This window comes from Megalops cyprinoides, chromosome 24, assembly GCF_013368585.1.
Source record: "Megalops cyprinoides isolate fMegCyp1 chromosome 24, fMegCyp1.pri, whole genome shotgun sequence".
Lineage (NCBI taxonomy): Eukaryota > Metazoa > Chordata > Actinopteri > Elopiformes > Megalopidae > Megalops > Megalops cyprinoides.
This window is the reverse complement of record NC_050606.1, coordinates 15,626,721-15,647,774: the sequence shown is the minus strand read 5'-3', so window position 1 is coordinate 15,647,774 and position 21,054 is coordinate 15,626,721. Positions and strand designations below refer to the sequence as shown.

Sequence of the window (21,054 nt, the reverse complement as noted above, 5' to 3'; positions counted from 1 at the left end):
CGCTCCGCTGCTGACTGTTCGTACGGTCCTCATTGGTGGATGCTTGGTCGTACAGCACAGGGGTGCAAATGCAGATTGTTTAGTCGGGCTAGCATGGATTAGCATTAGCATTAGCGTTAGCCTCACATTCCCTGGTGTGTTTAAAAGGCCGTGCACACCTTAGGAATTCCACTTTTTCCAGTAATGCCGCCTCCCTGCTTTTTGGTGTCAAACAATGATGAAGATCAGAGGTCTCCCGTTCCCCCTCGGCTTGGTGAACGAATCCCCCCTGTCAGAGATGAGCCCTCTCCCGTCAGCCCTTTGTGCATGGTCAGCCCGATGGAATGGAGGGCTCCCTGGCTGCTCCTCCAGCTCTGACCCCTGCTGGGCTGGACCGCAGTGCATCACCCTAAGCGATGGGGGGATGGGGGGGGATGGGTGGAGGTGTGTGTGTGTGTGTGTGTGTGTGTGTGTGTGTGTGTATGGGGGGTGGGTTTACGCAGTGCTGGGCTGCAGGGTGCGGCACTCTGACCATGCCCACTGCTGCACAGCTGGAAGAGTGAGCAGGGCTGGGTTGCAGTAATTTCCCCCCTCCCTCCCCCCTCAACTCCATTAACACTTGCTGCAGAGGCCGGCACACGTGTAGAATGCACCAGTCCTGTCATATTGACTCAGAATGCTCCGCCTAAACATGCCAGTGCTCGGAGGAGCTCTGAAAGCAAAGTCTGACAGGAGTGAGCAAGCAATTCCAGAGATATCAGAGTCTCTTCTTTTGGGGGGTGTTGGTCGGGGGGGGGGACTTCACACTTCGTTAGAAGCCCTTGATTTGACCTGAGATTTCTACAGTGATATTGGTCATGTCTGAAACGCTGCCAGCAGCAACCGTCCCATAAGCCTGTCCTCTTGCTGAACCCAGCCCCTCCCAACACCCCCCCCCCCAATTCTCTTCTCACTGGGCATGCTTTTTGGGATGCCAAATTTCAAACAAAAACAAATTGCAGACAGATTAAACGTTTGATAATGATAATCCAACGCTTAAAAACATAATGGAAAAGACAAAAGGCATTTATTAGTATACAGAAATCATTTGTTAATTCCACAAAATGTTGAAGTGGAGCTTTCAAATGGAGCCCCAACCCGAGATATGAGAACCCCCACTGTAACTCTGAATTAAATAACATGGTGCTTACACTTTTGGCACATTACCAGCGAGGCTGTTTTCAAAAGAAATGCACCCATTTGCTGCATGGGTGGCCTGTTATTTTACACACTTATACTACTTATTTAGTTATTTTTTTGAAGCACTTGTGCAGTATCTGTTGTTATTGAATTAATTTACTGTGCGGGATGAGTTTTTTCTTATGTCAGTGCTCCAACGCAGTAAATGGACTCCTTTGCCAAGAGTGCTAAAAATGATCATGCAGTAATTACTGTAATATAAATGAATATCATATTCCGTGCCACATTTTGAAATTTTGATGATACAGAAATAAAAATACAGACATATACTAGCCCATGTGCAATTGATGTTGTTAGTTTTTTTTATTCTGTCATATACAGTTTGTTCCCATTCATCTTTACTATGGCATCAATCAGTAGGGCTTATACCACTGTCTAACTGGCCACTCCATAGAGATGAACCCTGAATGGCATGTAAGCCGCTAATTTCATTTGGCCTTCATCTAAACCAAAGGCGTAAATGAGGGCAGCGGCGTCACTCAAAGCCAAAGCAAGGGTCAGCTGACCAGTCAAGCCACCGGTAAAATGACTGCAGCGCCGTGGGTGTTTTTGCAAAGTTTCTGCAACGTTTCAGCAATGTTGCGGCCTCACTGAGCGTCTGGTCGGACCCACCTGGGCTCCTGCCCTTGTAACAAGGTCGTGCGAAGGATCCTGCTCTGCCCTGCTGCTCTGCCACTTGTACTGGGATGTAATGTGATATTATGGCCTTGGCTAATACCAATTGTGTACACATTAAAGCAAAGCATTATGCAGGCGTAATGAACTTCCTGGGATGGCTTTAAACAGCCCCCAGGCGATAATGAATATTTCATAGATCAGGTAACTGTTATGCTGAAGGCAGGGAGTAGAGTGTGTGCTGTGGAGAGTGTGTGCGTCCTCAAGGGGGCGATATTTGCCTGTGAAACATATGAGGGGTTTGACAGCGAGGTTCTTCTTCAGCGCAGCTGGGTTCATCCTTTGAAGCCCTGCCCTGCATCGCCAAGTTGAAAACGATGCGCGAAAAGCCGCGCTAATGGAAGCGGTAGCCAGCTCACAACACCAGATAGATCGTCCAAAAAGACACTGATTGCCAACTCTGTTGCATCAGGGGATTGATTTGATGTGAAATTACTGTGCTGGATATGATCCAGGATCCTGATCTGATCAATTGAGCAAAAAGAGGTAAAGAAATGAGACTGTCTATAGGGGGAATTTATCTGTAAATTTATGTTTGTCTGTAACAGCAGTCCTCACCAACCTATGAGTTCTACCAGTCAGGGGGTTTTCTCAGATGAAGTTTGACTGCAGAGAGGGCATGGTTTGTGTTCTTGGACTGGGGGAGCACGAGGGTGGTGGTGTCTCCTGGAGGCACAGGCCTGAGCCACATCGTAGGACAGAATGGGTGGTCTCCTCTTCCTCCTCTTCCTCCTCCTCCTCCTCTCTAGCTGACCATACAGGGTCACGGCCACCGCCTCAACAACAACTGCAGTCTGGGGTCTGAACTCTGTGAACCTTTGTCTGAGTGACTGTGCAGTATTTGGTGACAGCTGCACCATGCAGACCAGCTGGCATTCCAGTGAACTTGGATTTCCATCCTGCTTAGTACTGATCAATATTATATGTTGTAAAAACGTTGATGAGAACACTCCCTGTAAAAAAAAAAAAGATAGCAGGAAAGTTCAGCTCATTTTCCCAACAGGTTAGAGCAGCCTGCCTTTAAAATTGCAGCAGTGGCATATTATGTATTGTTTCAATATTTTTATTTATTTATTAAATTTATTTATACCAGGGACCATGTACAAAATGCATTCATCTCAAAAAAGAGGAAAGATGCTTTGTACCAGATTTAGCTACTAGCTAATTTCCGTCTGCAGTAAATTGAGGTACAATAAAGCAAGATGGGATAATAAGCATGTGCATGAGTTCATTTTAAGTTAGAGGGGATCTTCTGTGAAGGATAACGCTACAGATAGAGTGCTGTGCTGATCTCTGTGCGTTAGGGAGGGTAGCTGGCCATGCAGCAGAATGAACACAGGGGGGCTGGTTGCCCATCCAGGCAGAACACTGTTATCCAGTGCTGGGGCTGGGAGACCATGTGCCTTCTGCATGACCTGGAGGACCCCTCCCGTACTCACCCACACACACACACACACAGCCTGCTTCCGTACTCCATCAACAGAGCCAATGGGAAAGCTTTGCATTGCCATGACTCATTCCCTGCCCACCCCCCGACTACAGAGAGGCGCTGCCAGGTCTGATCTTGGCTTTGCCGCCCGCCCGCGACTGCAGTCATGACATCAGTGGCGCAAGACGGGTCATGCGGAGACTAGGCAGAGGAACCGGGTGCGGGAAATTAGGACACTTTTCAGGATTTGGACGCCCTCTCTGTACTCCCCCTGGTTCATTAGGTTCATTAAGGTTGAGGTGCAGGTGAAGGTATATGTGTGGCCAGTAGAGATTACCTTAAAGCTCAGCCTTCAGCCAGCTTCTAGGATATTGCTCTCAGAAGAAAGCAAACTCAGGGAAAGGTTGGCTTGGATTTGCTAAGAATGTACCAATTAGCATAGTGAAAACCTTCTCTGTAATTTATGGTTATTACATCCAAGCAAGCACTTTCCCTGGGCTGAATTTGCAAATACAGTACTTATTTGCCTTTTTCCAAAGAATTTAAAGTAAGTCTCAATATATTAGGAACAGGCTTATGTTAAAGGTTTATGTTATGTACAAATTTATGCAGGAACCCTTGGTGCTGTTCACATTTTAACTGTAAATGAGTACCTTCTGTCTAGGTGAAATTTAGGATTATCCTTTACCATAGGAACATGCTGATGTGTTAGCCCACTCCTCACGCCCTTTTTGAACTCCCAAGAAATGCTCACTGCAATACAGCTGACTTTTAAGTAATTTAATGGGATTTATTAAAAGGAATAGCCTCATGCATGTGCTGTAACATTTTTTTTTTCAGTTGATGACATCTTAACTGCGTTTTTGCACTGCGCGCGTTGGAGTGTTTGATGGGGACGGTGACCCTCACTCCTGGCCCGAGAGGGGCGCCTTTCTAATTGCAGGCCAAATTAGCGCAGACCGGAGGCTGTATGGGAGGAATTTGGATTGCAGATGAGGGTAATGACTCCTCGCGGATCGATACATCCAGCCGATTCAGCATCTTCCCACGTTCGCCGGGCATAATTCAGACCGCAATCCGCCGGCCCCGATAAAGAAGCGCGCGTAATTTACATTCCACTCCTCCTCGCTCTACGCCCCATCAAAGCTGAGAGCGCACTCCAAAAAAGCGCGCTTTTTGAGCGTGTCCGCTCTTTAACGCGCTTTTGTAGTTATTTTAGGCGCGTTTTGAATCAAACGTCTCTCCATGCCGCAGTCGCCGTCCGAACGCGCTTCTCGTTTTTTCTCCTTCAGTAACGAAATGATTCGTCAGGAGGCTCTCTAATCATACCAATTTCGCCCTTTATCTCTGTTGTGGGATTTGATCTTGTAAATGTCAAAACACGCCTGCAGCGAGCAGTTATTAAATGCAGGGGTAACATGCCGAAATGATGTTGGATCACATTCGGCTCTAAAAGGGGGTTTGTTTTTGTAGCGGGGAGTATCAGATCCTGCCTTCCCCTCATTGAGAGCAATCTAAAGACTTTTAATTACTGCTGCCCTCGAGGGAGTGAAGGGGGAGGGGTGCGTGTATTGGGGGGGGGGGGGGTGGGGGGGGGCGTAGGGCGAAGGGAAGCAAATAACAAACCAAACGAGCCACAGCGCTCGCCCACGGTCGCACCTTTCCAGAGGCCGGACGGCCGAAAAACCCAGGGCTTGTTTTGATCCAGAGGCGGCAAGCATTCGGAGGGGGAGGGGTGAGAGGGGGCGGCGGGGGGTTGGGGATGGAGGGGGGGTTGGAGATGGGTAGCGCGGAGGGGGGGGGGGGGTGTGCGTGCCAGCCCCGGTCCGAGAAAGCGCCCCTCCATTTTCCGCCTGTCTGATCCGGCCAGCCGGCGGCGGCGTCAGGCAGCTCCGGCGGGCTCGGCGCGCGGCCGGGCGCACTAATGCGACGTGGCGTGTCACCGGGAGAATCTGGGTCAAGTTTAAAGCTGCGCCCCTCCCCTGCTGCCGTCTGCCCGAGAAACGCAGCCCCCCCCCTTCACCCACCACGAACACATCCCCCCCCCCCCCCCACACCGCGCCGCGGCCCACGTGACGTGGGGGTGGGGCCACCGTTTCAGCTCTGGCTGCTGTGTAGTAATAGTAGTAGTAGTAGTACCGCAGACACGTGGAAACGCATGCTGCTGCAGAGATCGCTGCAGCACGCTGCCTCGCGCTCCTACCCCCCGACCCCCCCGAGCGCTGATGTTTTTAGGAAACGGCCATTATACTGATGCAGGGTCTCGATTTTGTGAGCGTTTTGGCAATTATATACGGGGGGATGTGGGGTTTACATTACCCCCCCTCCACCCCGATGCAGGTTAAGGAAAGGTCACCTCCCTCCTCTGCTGCAATATGTTTACTGCCAATGCTGTCTTTCTCCTTGACTGAACATTACAAAGTGTGTTGTCTATATATAGTTTAAATGTATACTATACGTGTATAATAATAATACTATTATACTGTAATAATACTATAATACTACTATACTGCTCCTACTACTACTAATAATAATAGTAATAAATTGCAATACAACATGGATAATATGTATTATATATCATACTGTTATATAACATTTACTATACTATATATAGTATGTTTTACATATGTCTATATACATATATATTTATATATAAATGAAAGAAACTGTGTTTCAGAAATGTAGGGCAGAGCAGAGAATGTTTGTCACATTCTCTTTGGAAAGAAAAATGAGTGTCCTAAAATACACTTTTTATTTTGCACCAAGCCTTAAATGTCAGGACGGAACCCATTTGTGGAATATTTTATGATTTTTTTTTTTTCATAATTATCCTCCACAATTTGAGGATGGCAGGACTGGTATAAAAAAGCTCATCTCTTGTCTTGCACAAAGTCTTTTCCCAGGGAGCAGAGCTTATGTGTGTGTCACGATGGATTTATTTCTCCTCGTTTTCACGCTGTCACTCTGAAGCCACCACGCTGTCTTGTTCTGAAGCTGTTTTTTTTTTTTTCCTCAAGGTTCCATCCGTGTTCATTTGCTCATATGCCTCTTAGTCTCTCTACTATGTGCCCTCTCATCTCCGAGGCTCTCCTCTGATTGGCTGAGGCCTTGTTTTCAATGGAGCCAGCTTTTTTGGCTCCATGGATACAGCGGTGTGCTGAGGGGGTTGGCGTCGGCCAATGGGAGCGCAGCACAGGAGAGTCGTAGTCAAATCGGGGTCGGGGTGGGGGGTGGGGGGGGGGCTTTAGCCTAAGACGATCCCCCCCCCATTTGCCTGAGGCACGCGAGCTCACAGAGGGGGGTGCAAAAACAAAAACAGGCGTGACTTTTCGCCGTCCGAGCAACCCCTGCCCAGGCTGCCAGCTGCACCCCTGTGGGGGGGGGGGGGCTGTGCCCCCCACTGAGTACCCAGGAGCAGAATTTCTCCCCCCTCCCCAGTTTGTGCTCCCCTTAGCACCTTCCTTTCTCACTCTGTAACACGCAACGTTGACATTATTATTTCAGGATATCGACTCCTGCCAAATATAGTGCAGTGCATCCGCCCTGTGTCAGAATGACACAATTCACTCTTCAGTTCCACTCCTTATAACCTGTAAGTGTTCAGATACTGTAATGCGGCTTTATGTGAATGCTACACGTATGACACCATTAATTAGGCAAGACTATGCTTGTATTTTTTTATCACTGAAAGCTGGTGTTCAGGATTCGTACGGTTCTTAAAGTCCCGGCCCCCCGTGTGACCTAATTCCCCTCAGACGCGGGGCTCTGGGGTGCACTTTAAAGGGATCCCCACAGAGCTGCTAATAAACAACAGTGTTCAGTCATCAGACATCACTGCTGCACGGACCGGACTGTTTCATAAGTCTGCATGCAGTGTATCCTCTGGCTGACCAAAATAGTCAGGATTATGGGACTTCAGACGGCCCCTGGCATGCAGGGACCGGCCTGTTAGTGTGCGGTAAATCCCTCTCCTTTAAATGACCTCATTTTGCTAATTAAACGTGTGATCTCAGGGTTCTTTGGAAGGGCTGGAGGGGGGCGGGGAGGTAGGGGTGGGGGTGTGGGGGGGGGTGTGGATTTGAGGTGCCCGAGTCAGCAGCCCTCGGGATTAGCTGGTGGTGAGGCTCTGGCTGGAAGGTGGCAGCAGAGGGCCGAGAGAGAGCCTCCCGCGAGTCTCCCGCGGAGCCGCCCTGCCCCACCACAGGCTGGTAAACAGGACCGAGAATCATTTATTCATGATCAGACTGACAGACAGGCCAAACACTTGGGGGGATGGGGCGGCGGGCACGGGCTCCCCTGCTGCGTTAAAAGGGCAGTGATGGGAAGCGTGCCCCCCTCACACCCCTCCCCGCTCTGCCACTCTGGTGCCAGCTGTGCCCGCTCGAGAGAGGCCTCCCTGGCAGGTGCGGCTGGCGTGAGGGCGGGTGTGGCTGGTGGAATTTGCATTGCCGCAGCGGGCAGAAACGCACCTTGAAACACCCCTGTCCGCTGATGGACCTGGGCGTGCTGGGTCAGGATGATTTGTGGGTGGGGGGGGGCAGAGCAGGCCAGCCCTCGTTGGTCCAAAGCCCAGCTGAACTGTAACTTGGCGGTCCCAGCCCTGTGAAGCCGTCCAGAACCCTGCCTGCTCTGGAATGTGGAATCTCGTGCTGATAACCGCGGTTAGGAGGCATTCCTTTCCCTTATTTGTCCCACAAAGATCACAAGCGCCGGAGCGTGCTTGGGCAGAGGGAGATCGGGGCAGCCGCGGGGTGGGTGACGCACTGATGGAACTTTCCGCGCGTTTGCACCGCGGGCGATGCGCCGGGGCCGAGCCGGGGGCTGGAACACAAAGGTCGCGGGTTCCAGATCCAGGGAGAGCGCTGCCGTTGCACCCTGAAGCAAAGCGCTGTTCTCAACCTGAGTTGCGTAAGAAAATATCCAGGTCGATCGCATGTGGACTGTACTACATGTACTAGACATCACCCTACAGAAGGGTAACTGTCAAACAAATGTAATGAACTTCTGAATCCCTGTCGGCTTCAAAGACCGACTCTGCAGACAGCCCTGGGCTTTCCAGATATACCCCAACACTGACTGAAACTGAATGAGCGTAAGGTCATTTCAAGCAGTAGCTAAAGGCTCTTAGTAATTGTGGGAAAAAAGCACTGTTCACTGTATTGTCAGTTTGTAATTTATACTTTACATTGGCATCCACCAAAGCTGTGTAAGGGTATCTGTTTTTAATAAGATCTTGAGAATCGTTAACACTGATGTATATGTATCACTGTGGTGGGAAGGTTGATCTCAGCGGTTTCCAGTGAAAGGATTTTCCTCGTCTGTGTTCCTGGCATTCAGATTTCCTCTGTGATAGATGCAGTCAGCACACTTAGCCTGTGACTGTGTCAGTGTTGTATTTCACTCCAGTGCGGTTATCACAGACTGAGAGCAATGCGCTATTGTCAGAGGGAGACAGCACTAATGAGTGTCAGGAACGTGTCAGGTATGTGTCATTCCGGATCCGCTGTCTCGTCTCCCCTGTTGGTACAGCATCATCTCTCCTCCCCCACCCACCAGAGTCACTTTCAGTGTGCAGAGATGCCCGGCGCTCTCCTGAGCAGAGATGTGATTTGGCCCGGCGTCTGGTGGGCCTGTCGTTTTGCGTTACCTGACGGAGGGCGCAAGGTGGCGGCTCCCTGAAACGCGCACGCAGACACAGTGACTCCGAAACAAGGGGGGAAAGTGGCTCACGGCCCAGGAGCGATCGAAACGCCTGCAACGAGATGTCCTCGTATGACCTTAGCCTCCCTCCCTCCACCCCCACCCCCCCCCCCCACACACACACCCATCACACCCCCACCATCCCCACTCCATGGTGTAGGGTCTCAATTGATTCCCTGCTGCTATTTTTAGTAGTGTTCCGTTGCAGTGCTCACTTATTTATAGGCGGCCCAATGTTACACAAACCAGCTGTGCTAATTCGCTCCCATGCGCTTTGAGGTTCTGTGAACTCTCTGAACCTGCAAACAGTTGGGTGTTTTAAAAACAGAAGCTCAGACAAGGACCGATATATCTGACATCTGCTGATGCATACTGATTTTAAACAACTTGGCCAGACAGCTAGCACCAAGAAATTATATGACGAATAAACACTGAAGTATAGCTATGGCCTGGGTTTGTTCTTGTCTTCCATACAAGCGCTTGGATATTTGTAATCGCCATATTAGCTGGCATAAGTACACGCAGAATTGTACAAAAATATGATGCGTTTGTGTGTGTGAGCATTATGCATGTTATAAATGTTTGCAGCACGGACATCAAAAATTGGTTGGGAAGAATATGTAGTCAGGAGTGTGTAAAGGGGGAATAAGAGTAACGTTGTTTGTTATATGCTTTTGCAAGGAATGAACTTGCTAAGCTGATATCCTTAGTTGGTTGTAAACTGACAGGCAAAATGGCAGTACAGTGTGCATTGCACTGGGAATTCCAGTGTTAGGAGTTTGTTATTACGAGTGAGGATAACATGTGTTCTTGGCTTGTATGAAGGAAGGAAAATGCTTGTCACTGCACAGCGTGACAGTTTGGTTCAAATCAGTGAGTCGCTGATAACAGAGGATAATGCAACCCATTTTTGGAGTTCATGAAGCCTCACCCATTTCGGGGGAGTCCCCCAATATCGGACTGACTGCCAAGTGGATGAATTTGGCGCCATGTTTAAAGACTGTGGGTGTCCTGCAATAGTCACAAATATGTTTCTTTACAAGGTGGTTCTTTCTCTTTAGACCTTTCAGCCTTATTTTAGCTACAGAGGCCTCCCTCTCAGGTGAGTGGCACCTTTGGCCTTGGACCAAACCACTGGAAGTTAGGAGGGGAGACCCCCCCCATGACTCACTCATTACTGGGTGCAAAGCATCATCTCTGGCTTCCCCTATCCTTAACCGCCCCTCTCTCTCCAGGTTTCAGGTGTGCCGCCATGGGTAATCTGATCAAGGTGCTGACGAAGGACATAGACAACAATGCTGGGAATTTTTTCCTGGATTTTGAAAGTAAGTACCACCCCATGCCCCCTTCACAGAAGGGAATGCTTAATTTCATTTTTGGGCAAGGAGGCGTAAGGGAAGAGGCCTGCGTGGTGTGCTTTCTGTCGCCGGGGGAAAACGACTTCCCTCCAACCCTCTGCTCTGCGTGTCTGCAGTCTCTTCCTCCCGCTCTTTTTGACGACGGTTAACACACTCAAGCTCTGAGAAAATTCTGTTTTCAGTCGCCTCGGCATCTCAGCGAAATGAATGGTTTCAGGGGCTGTGATCGGATTCGGCAGTTTAATTGTGCCTACTTGTATTGAGTTCTTGCGGTAGTAATTAGTTCAACATTAGAGAGAGCCCTTTGGTGTGCGAATAAAAACCGGGATCATGCATTCGGCTCCATGGATCTCAGAACACGAGTCAGAGTCTAATACAGCAAGCACACACGGGAGTCCTCTAGTTAAAGGCAACAGGTAGTTAAATATGAAGCAGGAAGCCAGAATCGTTTTTGAATCACGCTCTGCAAATAAATTATCCATACTTGGAAATATGGCCGCTGTTATGCAGGCAGGGTGTTGCAGATGGTCTCCATACACACTGTGCTCCTCCTCTCGTTTTCCATCTTTGCTTTATCAGGAATTGGAGGCTTGAGGATGGCAGGATTCAGTCAGTGCTGCCCAGCAAAGCCATGAATGAGATGGGCAGTTGGCTCCTCTAGTTGAAACAAATCAGGGTTTTTCTATTGCCACGGCTGTGGTTTCCCAGGAGACTGATAAAAGGGTTCAAGACAGTAGATAAACGAGTCTCAGGGGTCACAGGTTAACATCTACCCCCTTCTCTTTTTGCTTTGGCTTTTATTTTTTTTTGCAACACTTATCAGTTCTGCATTGATACACAGATAGAAAGCGGAAACGCCATGCTCGGGTGGTTCTTTGTAAAAGGAGAGGGATTCCTGTAAGTCGGGCTCCGTAGGGGGTCCCTGGGAGGGGTTCTGTTGGGGGGGTCGGTGTGATTAGAGGGGCAGAGACGTTGGGGACATCTGGCGGAGCCCTGCTCACAGGAAAACCACAGCGCACTGGGGGAGTTGGGGGCAGGGGTTGGCGGGGGCACATCTGGGTAAGGCTGGGGCTCCGTGGGACTGACGCGGGTGCTGGGTGTGGAGCATGAAGCAGCAGCCCATGGTTACGCACCAGCACAAGCCCGACGTTCTCCAGCTATCCATGGTGGACATGCCTTTCGTCTCTTGTCTTGGCAGGGGTCTTAATCTGCAGGTCATCCTTAAAATCTTTAAGGGCCTGTGATTTTTCAGTGTGAGATCAATTTATTTCCCTCCATTTCAACAACTTGCCTATCCTGCCTCCCCCCCCACACCCTGTTGTATGATTGCCCCACTCTCTTACCAGTTCCTGCACTACCCAGAATTATCTGCTGTTCTGCTTCTGCACAATGTGTGTGGGTCTGCATATGGTGTAACGGTTAATTTCTTTGTATGTCAGATTGTGACGGCAGGTTCCTGGAGTTTTCCTGGAACCCCCTCGCCTACAACCCTCCTTCCTCGAACCTGCCCCACCCCAATCCGCTCTGCCTTTTCCAGACCTTTCCCTGACCCACCCACATGTCTCCTCTCCACTTGCAATATATCCACCACAACGTAACTGTAACCTACCATGAGTAGCGTTGGCTCTCCTCTCCGTCTCCAACACAGCACAGCACAGGGCACTAACTGTAAGCTGTAATCCATTAGTGATTCTAGAAAATCCTTTCTGCTAAGGCCTCTTTTATCCTTTCAGGTGTTTGTCAGAGCGAGCCAGGCAAAATCTTAATTAGCAAATGAATTGTCACACAGTGCATTGTTACTCAGTGGCTGTGGAGGGAACTTCTTACTCTTCCCATTCCTTGTTACAGAAAATTGAAGTGTAAACATCCTAAATGTATTTTGCAATCAGACGTTGCATTTCTAATTCAGATTATGTGGTGAATGGATTGTGAACAGTTTGCATGAATGCTAATCAATGCGTTGTACGTCACTTGTCCGCGAATGTGTTTTACTGCTTTATTGGGTGTGTAGATGAATGTGCTGATGCAAGATTCACTCTCATTAAGTCTCTGGGACTCGGTCACTGTAAGAGGGAGATTAAGTGCGCTGATGTCAGTACAGTCATTGATCCTCACCTTGAGCTAAACACCAGCAGAACACTCATTTGAATGACTCACTCTGTCGTGGTATTACTGTATAATCATGATCGCTGGGTGTTTTGAGGCCCCAGTTTAAGTGTCTCGGGCTTATGGTCCTTGTGTTCCTTTGACTTTGGCATTCCCACGCCAGATGACGGCGTTAAACAGAAGTTGCTTGCAATTTACTCCTCTTTGTTAATTAGTAGTCCGTTTAGCTTTATGGAACAGTCTGCCGGTCGTAAAAGGGCTCGCCGTTTTCTTTTTAATTGAGGAAGCAATTACATATTCAGACACGCCGGGGCGTTCGGAGGAACAAACGACACCGGAGGGGCGTGGGCGAGCCACACACGTTCATCTCCGCGGGCGAGCGGAGGGGTGAGGAGCGGGACCGAGACAGCGGCGGAGGCCAGACAGACCTGCAAGCCACCGCGCTGACACGCCGCCCCCAGCGGCTCAGACGAGCCCCCTCGTTGTTTTACACCCCCGCCCCCCAACAGTGCAGGGGAGCACATGTATTCCCGCATGCCGACGGGATTCCACGTGCCCCCCGTGCGAGACGCGGCCACACACGCGCACGAGCGGGGCATGCATGTCATATGCTGGCACAGGCATGCGCTTACATATGCAAACGCACACGCATACACTCATACATACATGCATGTCATGCTCTGACACATATGCACACATACAAGCACTCCATGTACTGTCCTATGTTTGCACACACACAAGCACATCCTGGACTGACCCATGTATGCTATGCACACACATAAGCACATCATGTACTGTCCCACGCATGCACACACACGAGCACATCATGTACTGTCCCATGCATGCACACACACGAGCACATCCTGTCCTGACCCATGTATGCACACGCATAGGCACATCATGTACTGTCCCACGCACGCACACACACACACACGCATAGGAAAACAATAATATAAATACACATACACTGTACACAGATACACAGGCAATAATACCTGCAAGGCATTTTCCCTTTCCCACACACACTAAATCACAGAGGGTTAGAACATTAATATCACTAAACACCCCCCCCCTACCCCCTGACCCAAATCTTCAGCCAGCACAATCATGTCCACCAATATAGAGACAAATGGACACCGCCAGCTGCTTATGCAGTCTTACATAATCCCAGCTGTCCATACAGGTCTTCCACACTCAGCATCAAAGGGGCCTTATGTAAACCGCTGCCGGCAAACCTGCCAGGTATGACTAAACATATTGAACGATTTGTCAAATTCGGAGACGCTTAATTGCACTCAAAACCGTCTTAAATCAGCGGCGGGAGAGTGCTGAAAAGCCCGGCATGCCGAGTGTAGGGCCTCTCTTCTTGGTTCGAGTTTCCACATCGGCTAATGGAAAGCTCTGCAGCGGGGAGTGCAATGAAGGCCGCTGAGAGACCCACGTCTCCACTTCTCCAGCGTTTATGACAGCTCCGAGTGGAACACAGCGTCCCCGCATAGCTAGAGGTGCAGCGGCTGTGCCTGCAGAGTGCCATTCCGCTGAATTACATCATGGCTATATTTAAGCCAATAACAAGGCCCTACAGTACAGTGTGTGAAGTTATACTTCTGGGTGCACTATGAATTGCTTTTGTGTCACTGTACTGGCAGGAGGAATAGAAAAAGGTAGCAAGGCTGAATGTCCAGGTGTCCAATAATTGATGTGGACAGTGTGGTCTAGTTTGAGTGTTGAAGTTAAGTTTTCCAAAAGACCAGCGCAAGCAGTTAATGTGTAAGTGAGAGTGCAAGTTATGGGTTGATTTCATTTCCAAGTGACACCCTTTCAGTATTCCAGTCTCGCTCCTGTGGTTGCACCGCACTCACAGCATCCATCGCAAGTGCTCTTACTGAATGCCATGTTCCAGCAGATGCGGGACATTGTCACTGTGTGTCACCTGAGCGTTCTGACCCGGTTCTGACTCGGTTCTGTTCCGCCCCCCCCCGTTGCCTCTGTTCCAGACGCGCAGCCCACGGAGCACGAGCGGGAGGTGTGGGACCAGGTCAACGTGGTGCTGAAGGACGCCCGCGGCATCCTGGACGAGCTGCAGTCCTACAACGGGGCGGGGGAGGTGATCCGGGAGGTACGGGAGCCGCCGCCGGCCGCGCCTATCCACGCTTTCAGCTCATGCCGTTCCGGCGGGCGGCACGGTGATGCGATCTGGAGGAACAGTTAGCTTCTCTCAATTCACTTCCCATTTCAGTCACTGCAGAGGGGAGGATCCTTAAATATCAGTAAAGGTTATCCTGCTGTTACCATTCAATGTAGATATCTAACATGGCTGGGTATTTAGAGGCAGATAAATCTTGTAGGTAAATGCTTGTTGTAAATATAAACCAATGTGGAGTCATTAATTTTGGACAGCATTTGTTACTATCCAGTGACTGTGGTGTCAGTATTCTGTGTTAGACTACTGAAATTAGTTAAAGGTATTTCAAAGGTCTGAGTTTAGTGCCCTAGGCACCCATAACTCATAATGTAAATGATCAGCAACATCATTCAACAAACTTGTTTCCTTAGGCTCTGGTGCAGACCAGCCTAGACCGGTTTAGTCCAGTTTAGGCATCGGAGCAGGCCCTCTGTACCCACTGACTTCTCCCACTGTCTTCCCCCAGGCGATCCAGCACCCCAGCAATGAGGGGCTGCAGGAGAAGTCGTGGTGTGCCGTGGTGCCGCTGGTGGGGAAGCTGAAGAAGTTCTACGAGTTCTCCATGAGGTTAGGTACGTGCAAATTCCGCCCTCCCCTCCTCCCCTCCTTCCCCCTCTGGCAGGGATCTGAACCCGCTAACCTGACGTCAGCGACATAACTGCAGAATCGCTGACATGGTGCCCCCCCCCTCCCTCTGACCTTGGTGATCAGTTGCTAGCCTTGCGCTATCCTCCGCCTCACAGCAAACGTGTCACCGCTTCCTGGGTAAGAGGCACGGTGACCGTATGGTCTGAGATTGGTGACATTGACATTGTACCCCCCACCCCCCCCACCTACCCCCACTCCCAATCGATCTCTGTAGTGATGCGAGCTTGCTTCGAGGAATAAATCGGTTGCTGTACCGCCAGTGTTGGTTATGTAACTATGTAGGTCACCCCTCCCCCACTGATTCCCAGTGCTTCATGTATGATACTCAAAGCACCAGCCTTTCATGCGTTCAGTTCTGAGCTTGTTTAGATGGGCTGTTGACCTTCTCCAGGGCAGGACTGTAGACTGCACCCAAATGTTTTTCATTAAGAATGCACTGGAACCAGAGCCGGTTCTTCTGGACCACGTTTTTCTTGTGTGAATAGTTTGTGTCTGTTTGCTTGCTGAGCTGTATCACAGATATTCACACATCACAGGTATTAGTCTGTAGCCACTGAGTGCTTTGAGGGTTTGGGAGAGGGAGCAAGACGTCATTGTCTGGCTAGCGGTGCCCCCCCCCCACCCCCCCCCCTGACGATCCGATCAGATCCGACAGCTCCCCTGGCCGCTCCCTGTCTGGGTCTGCATTGCGGGGAAAGGCGGCGGTCGCGGGCGGGGTCCCGAAAGCACCCTGTTGCTGTTTTGACTGGAGCTCAAAGCTCCCGCTCACAGGTCTTTTCTAGTCCGTTTTACCTCAACACTGTACAATAAATTGGGACAAATATGCCAAGCAGAAAAGGCATCTGATCATAGGGGGGAATAATCCCCGAAAGTCCCCGAAAATCCCTCTGAGTCCTGTAACCAAAGTCTCTTATGGTTAGCGCATTAGCCGGGTTACAGGTCTGCTGTCTTCCCGGGTTTTTTGGGGTGCGTGTGGGAACTCGCTTGCCGTGCTGGTAAAGCCACCGGCGGAGCATTACTGTGTCTTAATTGGATTAGCACACTCCCTGGGTGCAACTAGCACCCCCCTCTCACCCCCCCCACCCCCCCGCCCCCTCCTACTCCCAGCACCATCTCATTTCAGATGCTCAAACATGCAGTGCTTCGCATACAGAGATGCTGGAGGTTAATAATGAGGATTAATCCTTTGGTTTTATCCAGGGATGCGTGGTGTTGGTATACGAGATTGTCTTGTTTTGTTCTTTTCATTGCTGGCTTGTAATAGGTCTCTTAACCTCGGAAACGTGAGGGTAATCTCGAAGGGCGCGCTTTCCTTAAACAACACGCGCGCCTGGAGTGTAATTAATGAATGAATAATCTTGATCAGCATTTGCGGGATTTTGAATCTTAAGAGCCTCAGTTGCTTACAAGGCTGGATTGACTGCAGTTTTTTTACTTGTTTAGATACATGGAGGTTGAAATTTTTAATGCATTGTAAAAATACATGTGAACATTTGAAAACACACACACCAATTACAGACAACTACAGCTGATTTTACAAATGATTGGTTTGTCCAATAAAATACTTTACCTGGGTTTTGTGCCCTCCCGGCATGCTATAAAGGTCACTTTACATTAAACAGAGATTTTCAGCAAGCTTGCCCCATGTTTAGGAGTATTGAGAATGACGATTATCTAATCAAGACCATGAAACATGGCAGGTCCCCACAATTTTCCTCCATTTTATAGCAGGTCAGATTGCACCAGGAATAGGCAGTCCGAGTTGCAGAGTGCCAGAAATGTTTCTGTTTCTTTTTCTTTTGTTCCATGGGAGCTTTTAATTATGCAGTTGGATCAATTGTTTAGCCAAATTTATGTATAACAAATGCAGAGTATCTTGAGCTCACCTGCTTTAATTTAGTGTAACAATTGACCCAATTATGTTATTAAGAGCTTGAATGGAACAAAATAAACAAATGTGTTACTCAGGGACATGAGTACAGGGGTTTGAGTAAAAAGGTGTTTGACAAGCTTAATGATGCTAGCGTAGCATTGTGTTGCTGTGGCTCTGAGAGGTTGCTGTTATCCGGAGGGGGGGGAGGAAAACAAGCTTGGAGATTATAGAGATGCTTTGGTTGGAACATTAGGTCTTGACCTAATAAGCTTTGACACGCTTCCTAATCGCACATAATTGCCACTCAAACAGAGGCCGCCGCTGATTACACCACCACCAAGTGTTAAAGCACTGCATTGTTCCAGCAGTCCAGGTGGCGCTAGATAGCTTCAGTGCTCAAACTGTGGCTCGTCTCAGATTTTCCTTCCTTGCCACTTCCAGTAGAAGTCTGTTTGCAGCCTCATTCATTCCAAATCTACCTCTGGGCACAAATAAAGTAACCTGAACGTTGGAGAGGCCCTTATGCAAAGCTGGAACTTTTCTAAAATCAGACTGTCTCGTGTTTAATACCTTTTGTAGAATCCTGGTGGATATTTAATGTTTGCACAATGTTCTCGAAAACATCATGTCAACGTCATGACTGTGCTAATATGTTGAGGGCATGTTGAAAGGATATTGCATGTTGGAGGGTCCTCTTGGCTGATTGTTCCAGCAAACCCCAGGTGGATCCTCCCCATGTACTGTATATTTGAGGTGGGGGTGGGGTTGGGTGTGGTGGCGTGGTGGAAGAGAATGGGGGCAAGAACGTGAGACCTGCTTTTAACCAAAACTCCACCCACTGCCCCTCCCTTTGTCTGTCCTTCACAGAGGAGGCGCTGCACGGCCTTCTGGGAGCTCTCACCAGCACACGCCACACACCCACGCAGCACCTGGAGCGGGAGCAGGCTCTCGCCAAGCAGTTCGCCGAGATTCTGCACTTCACGCTGCGCTTTGATGAGCTCAAGGTGAGTCCTCATCCTCCCCGAAAAAACCCATCCCGAGCTGTTGAATTGGGTCGGTTGCCATCTTACATGGGCTGCAGTCTGTTGTAGAGGATGTGGATTACATCAAGAACTGGATCTGGCCTGGTGAAGGCTAAGGTTGCTAGGCTTCAGGCTGGGATTCAGCTTGGACTGGCTTATGCAGCTGGCACCAAAGCTAGTTTGCAACGCTTTAAAATTTCTTCCCAACAACCTGTCAACCAATCCAGCGCAACCTCAGGAATGTCCAGCCAATGACGTGAAAGATGTGTCCTTGAGGCTCAACCCTAGCGACTGAATGATCCTGAGTAGCTGGGTTGACCCTGCTGGAGATGTAGATGTCACATAGACCTGACTACCCCTTTTCCTTACCCGGTGTTGCCCCCTGGGGCGCTTTGTTGTCCCCCATTCCATCCTATCCCCCTGCTCCACAGAGCCCTGTGTGCCATCCTCACCCCCCCCCCCCCCCACCTCCAGGCAAAATGTCGGGGTGCCCCAGTTAAAGCCCACTTCTCTGACCCGAGTGATAAATGCGTAGAGGTAGGGGGTACAAGCTGCCATGCCAGCCTCGTTCATTAATCTTTCACTCACGTCCAGGAGGGCTGACCTAGTTTATGTGTGTGTGTGTGTGTGTGTGTGAGACCCAGTCAGAACTGAAATTGCTTGCACTGCAGCACCAGAACATGTACTTGATGGTCAGACAATCTTCTGGGGTGGTAACACCATCATACTAATGACATTATTAGATGCACTGTATTTGTTTTTTAATGCGTACACGGTTCACAAGGTGTGCTGTAGAGTAAGATGGAGGGCTTAATAATGTCTCCATTCCCATTCCAATTTATTCACCTCTAAGCCTCATGGTATTTGTACTGGGGGAGGCTTGATTTGCAAGCTTTCTGGGCACAGCACCCACTCTGACCTATAATACCATCTTGAACTTGAGCGTAGCATTTATATGCATTGCTAACACCGGAGGTATCATTTTGTAGGAAGTCATAGGGATTTCAAAGTGCAGTATCAGTGGTGGAATTATTCAAAGCCTGTGTGTATGTATGCCACATTCCATTATGGCTCTTGGCTTGTTATAGGTTTGCCTCTTGCTTTCTCCCTCAAAGACACCTCTTCAGAGAGTGAGAAAGGGGAAGGAATTGAAAGAGAGAATGAGCGAAGGAGAGAGACAGAGAATGAGAGAGAGCAGGGGGTAGTACAGTCTGCATGTACAGGAGATAGCATGGTGAAATTGCAGGGAGAGGTGGTTTTGGGGGGGGGGGGCGGGGTGAGGGGGGGTGGTGGTGGTTTGCGGGAGCTTCAAAGGAAAAGCGCTTCCCTGTGGGAGAAGGTTGCCTCATTAACGAACCCTTTTGAAATACGGGGATCCAGGAATTTGCGAGCCCCACCGCTGCGCCCCCCCGCGAAACCGAGCCCGCTCCGACAGCTGCGCCTTCCCGCCGCGGTCGCACTCGCAGGGAAAATCAGGCGTGCTGCGCTCCCCTCGTCCCGGCACCACCTCTCAAAACAACATAACGAGCACCCCTCCTTCCCCCCGCTGTTATCTGAGCCCGCTTTGTTGTTGCTGATCTGCCTGTCATAAATGCCAAAGTCCTTTCGCGGCTCTTAACGGACGGACTTGAGGCTGCAACTTTTGTAATCGACAAAAGGGTAACCAAGGCGATGTTAATGAATGTCAAGTGAATTAAGCCCAGCGAGGCTGAGGCACGGAATCTTTGTTCCCTTTATTTGATCATTTCCTTATTCTCCTGGTTACACTGTGGCTTGTTTTCAAAAATCCCCCACATGTCAATCTCCCGCACAACCTTACGCTCGAGGCAGAGGTGCATGATGGGAAAGCGAAGGCCTCCGCTGTGCTGGCCGCGCTCTTGCCTTTGTCATTGCAGGACCGGGCTTCAGGTGTCTAACATAAAAAATCTGATTTCTCTCCCAACAGATGACGAACCCCGCCATCCAGAATGACTTCAGCTACTACCGGAGAACCCTGAACCGGATGCGGCTGAAGAACGCCCCGGTAAGCCCTCTCTCCACCTTCCCCATGGTTGCGCTCAAGGACGGCTTCTGTTACCGGTGAGATGCCTTCCCTCCCGCCCCAGGTCCCCGGGAGGCGGGGGTAATGAGGGCCCCCGGGTCGAGGAAGACACGGCGTACGAGGACAGATCACAGGGAAGACCGGCGAGTGGCCCTGCTCGCAGTGCTGATTTGTTCTGCTGAACAGGGTGTTCCTTTATACCTTGCCTTTCCCTTTCCCTCGCAGGCGACAGGGGGAAAAGAGGAACAGGCACCGCGACCGAACCGGAGAATCTCATTAGCCGCCTGATCGGGGAGGAGGAGGCCTTCTCTGCAGGAAACGCGGCCGCCTCGTTGACCTTGCCTCCTCAATTAAACACGCGCGGGGGCCGGAGCACTGTCACGGGGGCCCTCCCTTTTGTCAAACCCGATCCCGGCCTCTCTGCCGAGCGCCATGCATTATGCATACACGCCGGCTCGCATACCTGCGCAGAACAAGAGGGGCTCGCACCTGCGCGCTGCCCGTGGCCCGCTGCCCCCTTTGATTCTGTTATAATGACAGGCAGGCCGGGGTGAGAAGCGCGGCTGTTGCATGAATAAAGAGGAGAGGCTTTGAATCTGGGCCAGCCATCGCGATGCCGTAGACCCCCCTCTAAAGAAGGAGCACTCAGGTTAAGTGAGCAGAGCTGATCAGAGCTAAATCGCACCGGTTTGGCGGTAGGCGTGGTACTGAATCCCTCCCCGGGTCCGTCGCTCAGCGGGGGATGGTAGGAGATAAGCGTGTTTGTTCTGAAGGGCCGCGGGCCTGCGAGTGTAAGATG

The 21,054-nt window shown here is 50.1% G+C and overlaps 1 protein-coding gene across 2 annotated transcripts in view; it reads left to right on the top strand.

Annotated features, from left to right (window-relative positions):
• fam49ba (family with sequence similarity 49 member Ba) overlaps positions 1-21,054 on the top strand; it is a 50,692-nt gene that overhangs the window by 25,091 nt on the left and 4,547 nt on the right. For both annotated transcript variants that reach the window (XM_036519025.1, XM_036519026.1), the window contains 5 exons: positions 10,258-10,347; positions 14,484-14,605; positions 15,138-15,243; positions 18,060-18,196; positions 20,160-20,237. In XM_036519025.1, the coding sequence (XP_036374918.1) occupies positions 10,275-10,347; positions 14,484-14,605; positions 15,138-15,243; positions 18,060-18,196; positions 20,160-20,237 (516 nt within the window). In that variant the 5' untranslated portion in view covers positions 10,258-10,274. The remainder of the gene's footprint in view (positions 1-10,257; positions 10,348-14,483; positions 14,606-15,137; positions 15,244-18,059; positions 18,197-20,159; positions 20,238-21,054) is intronic.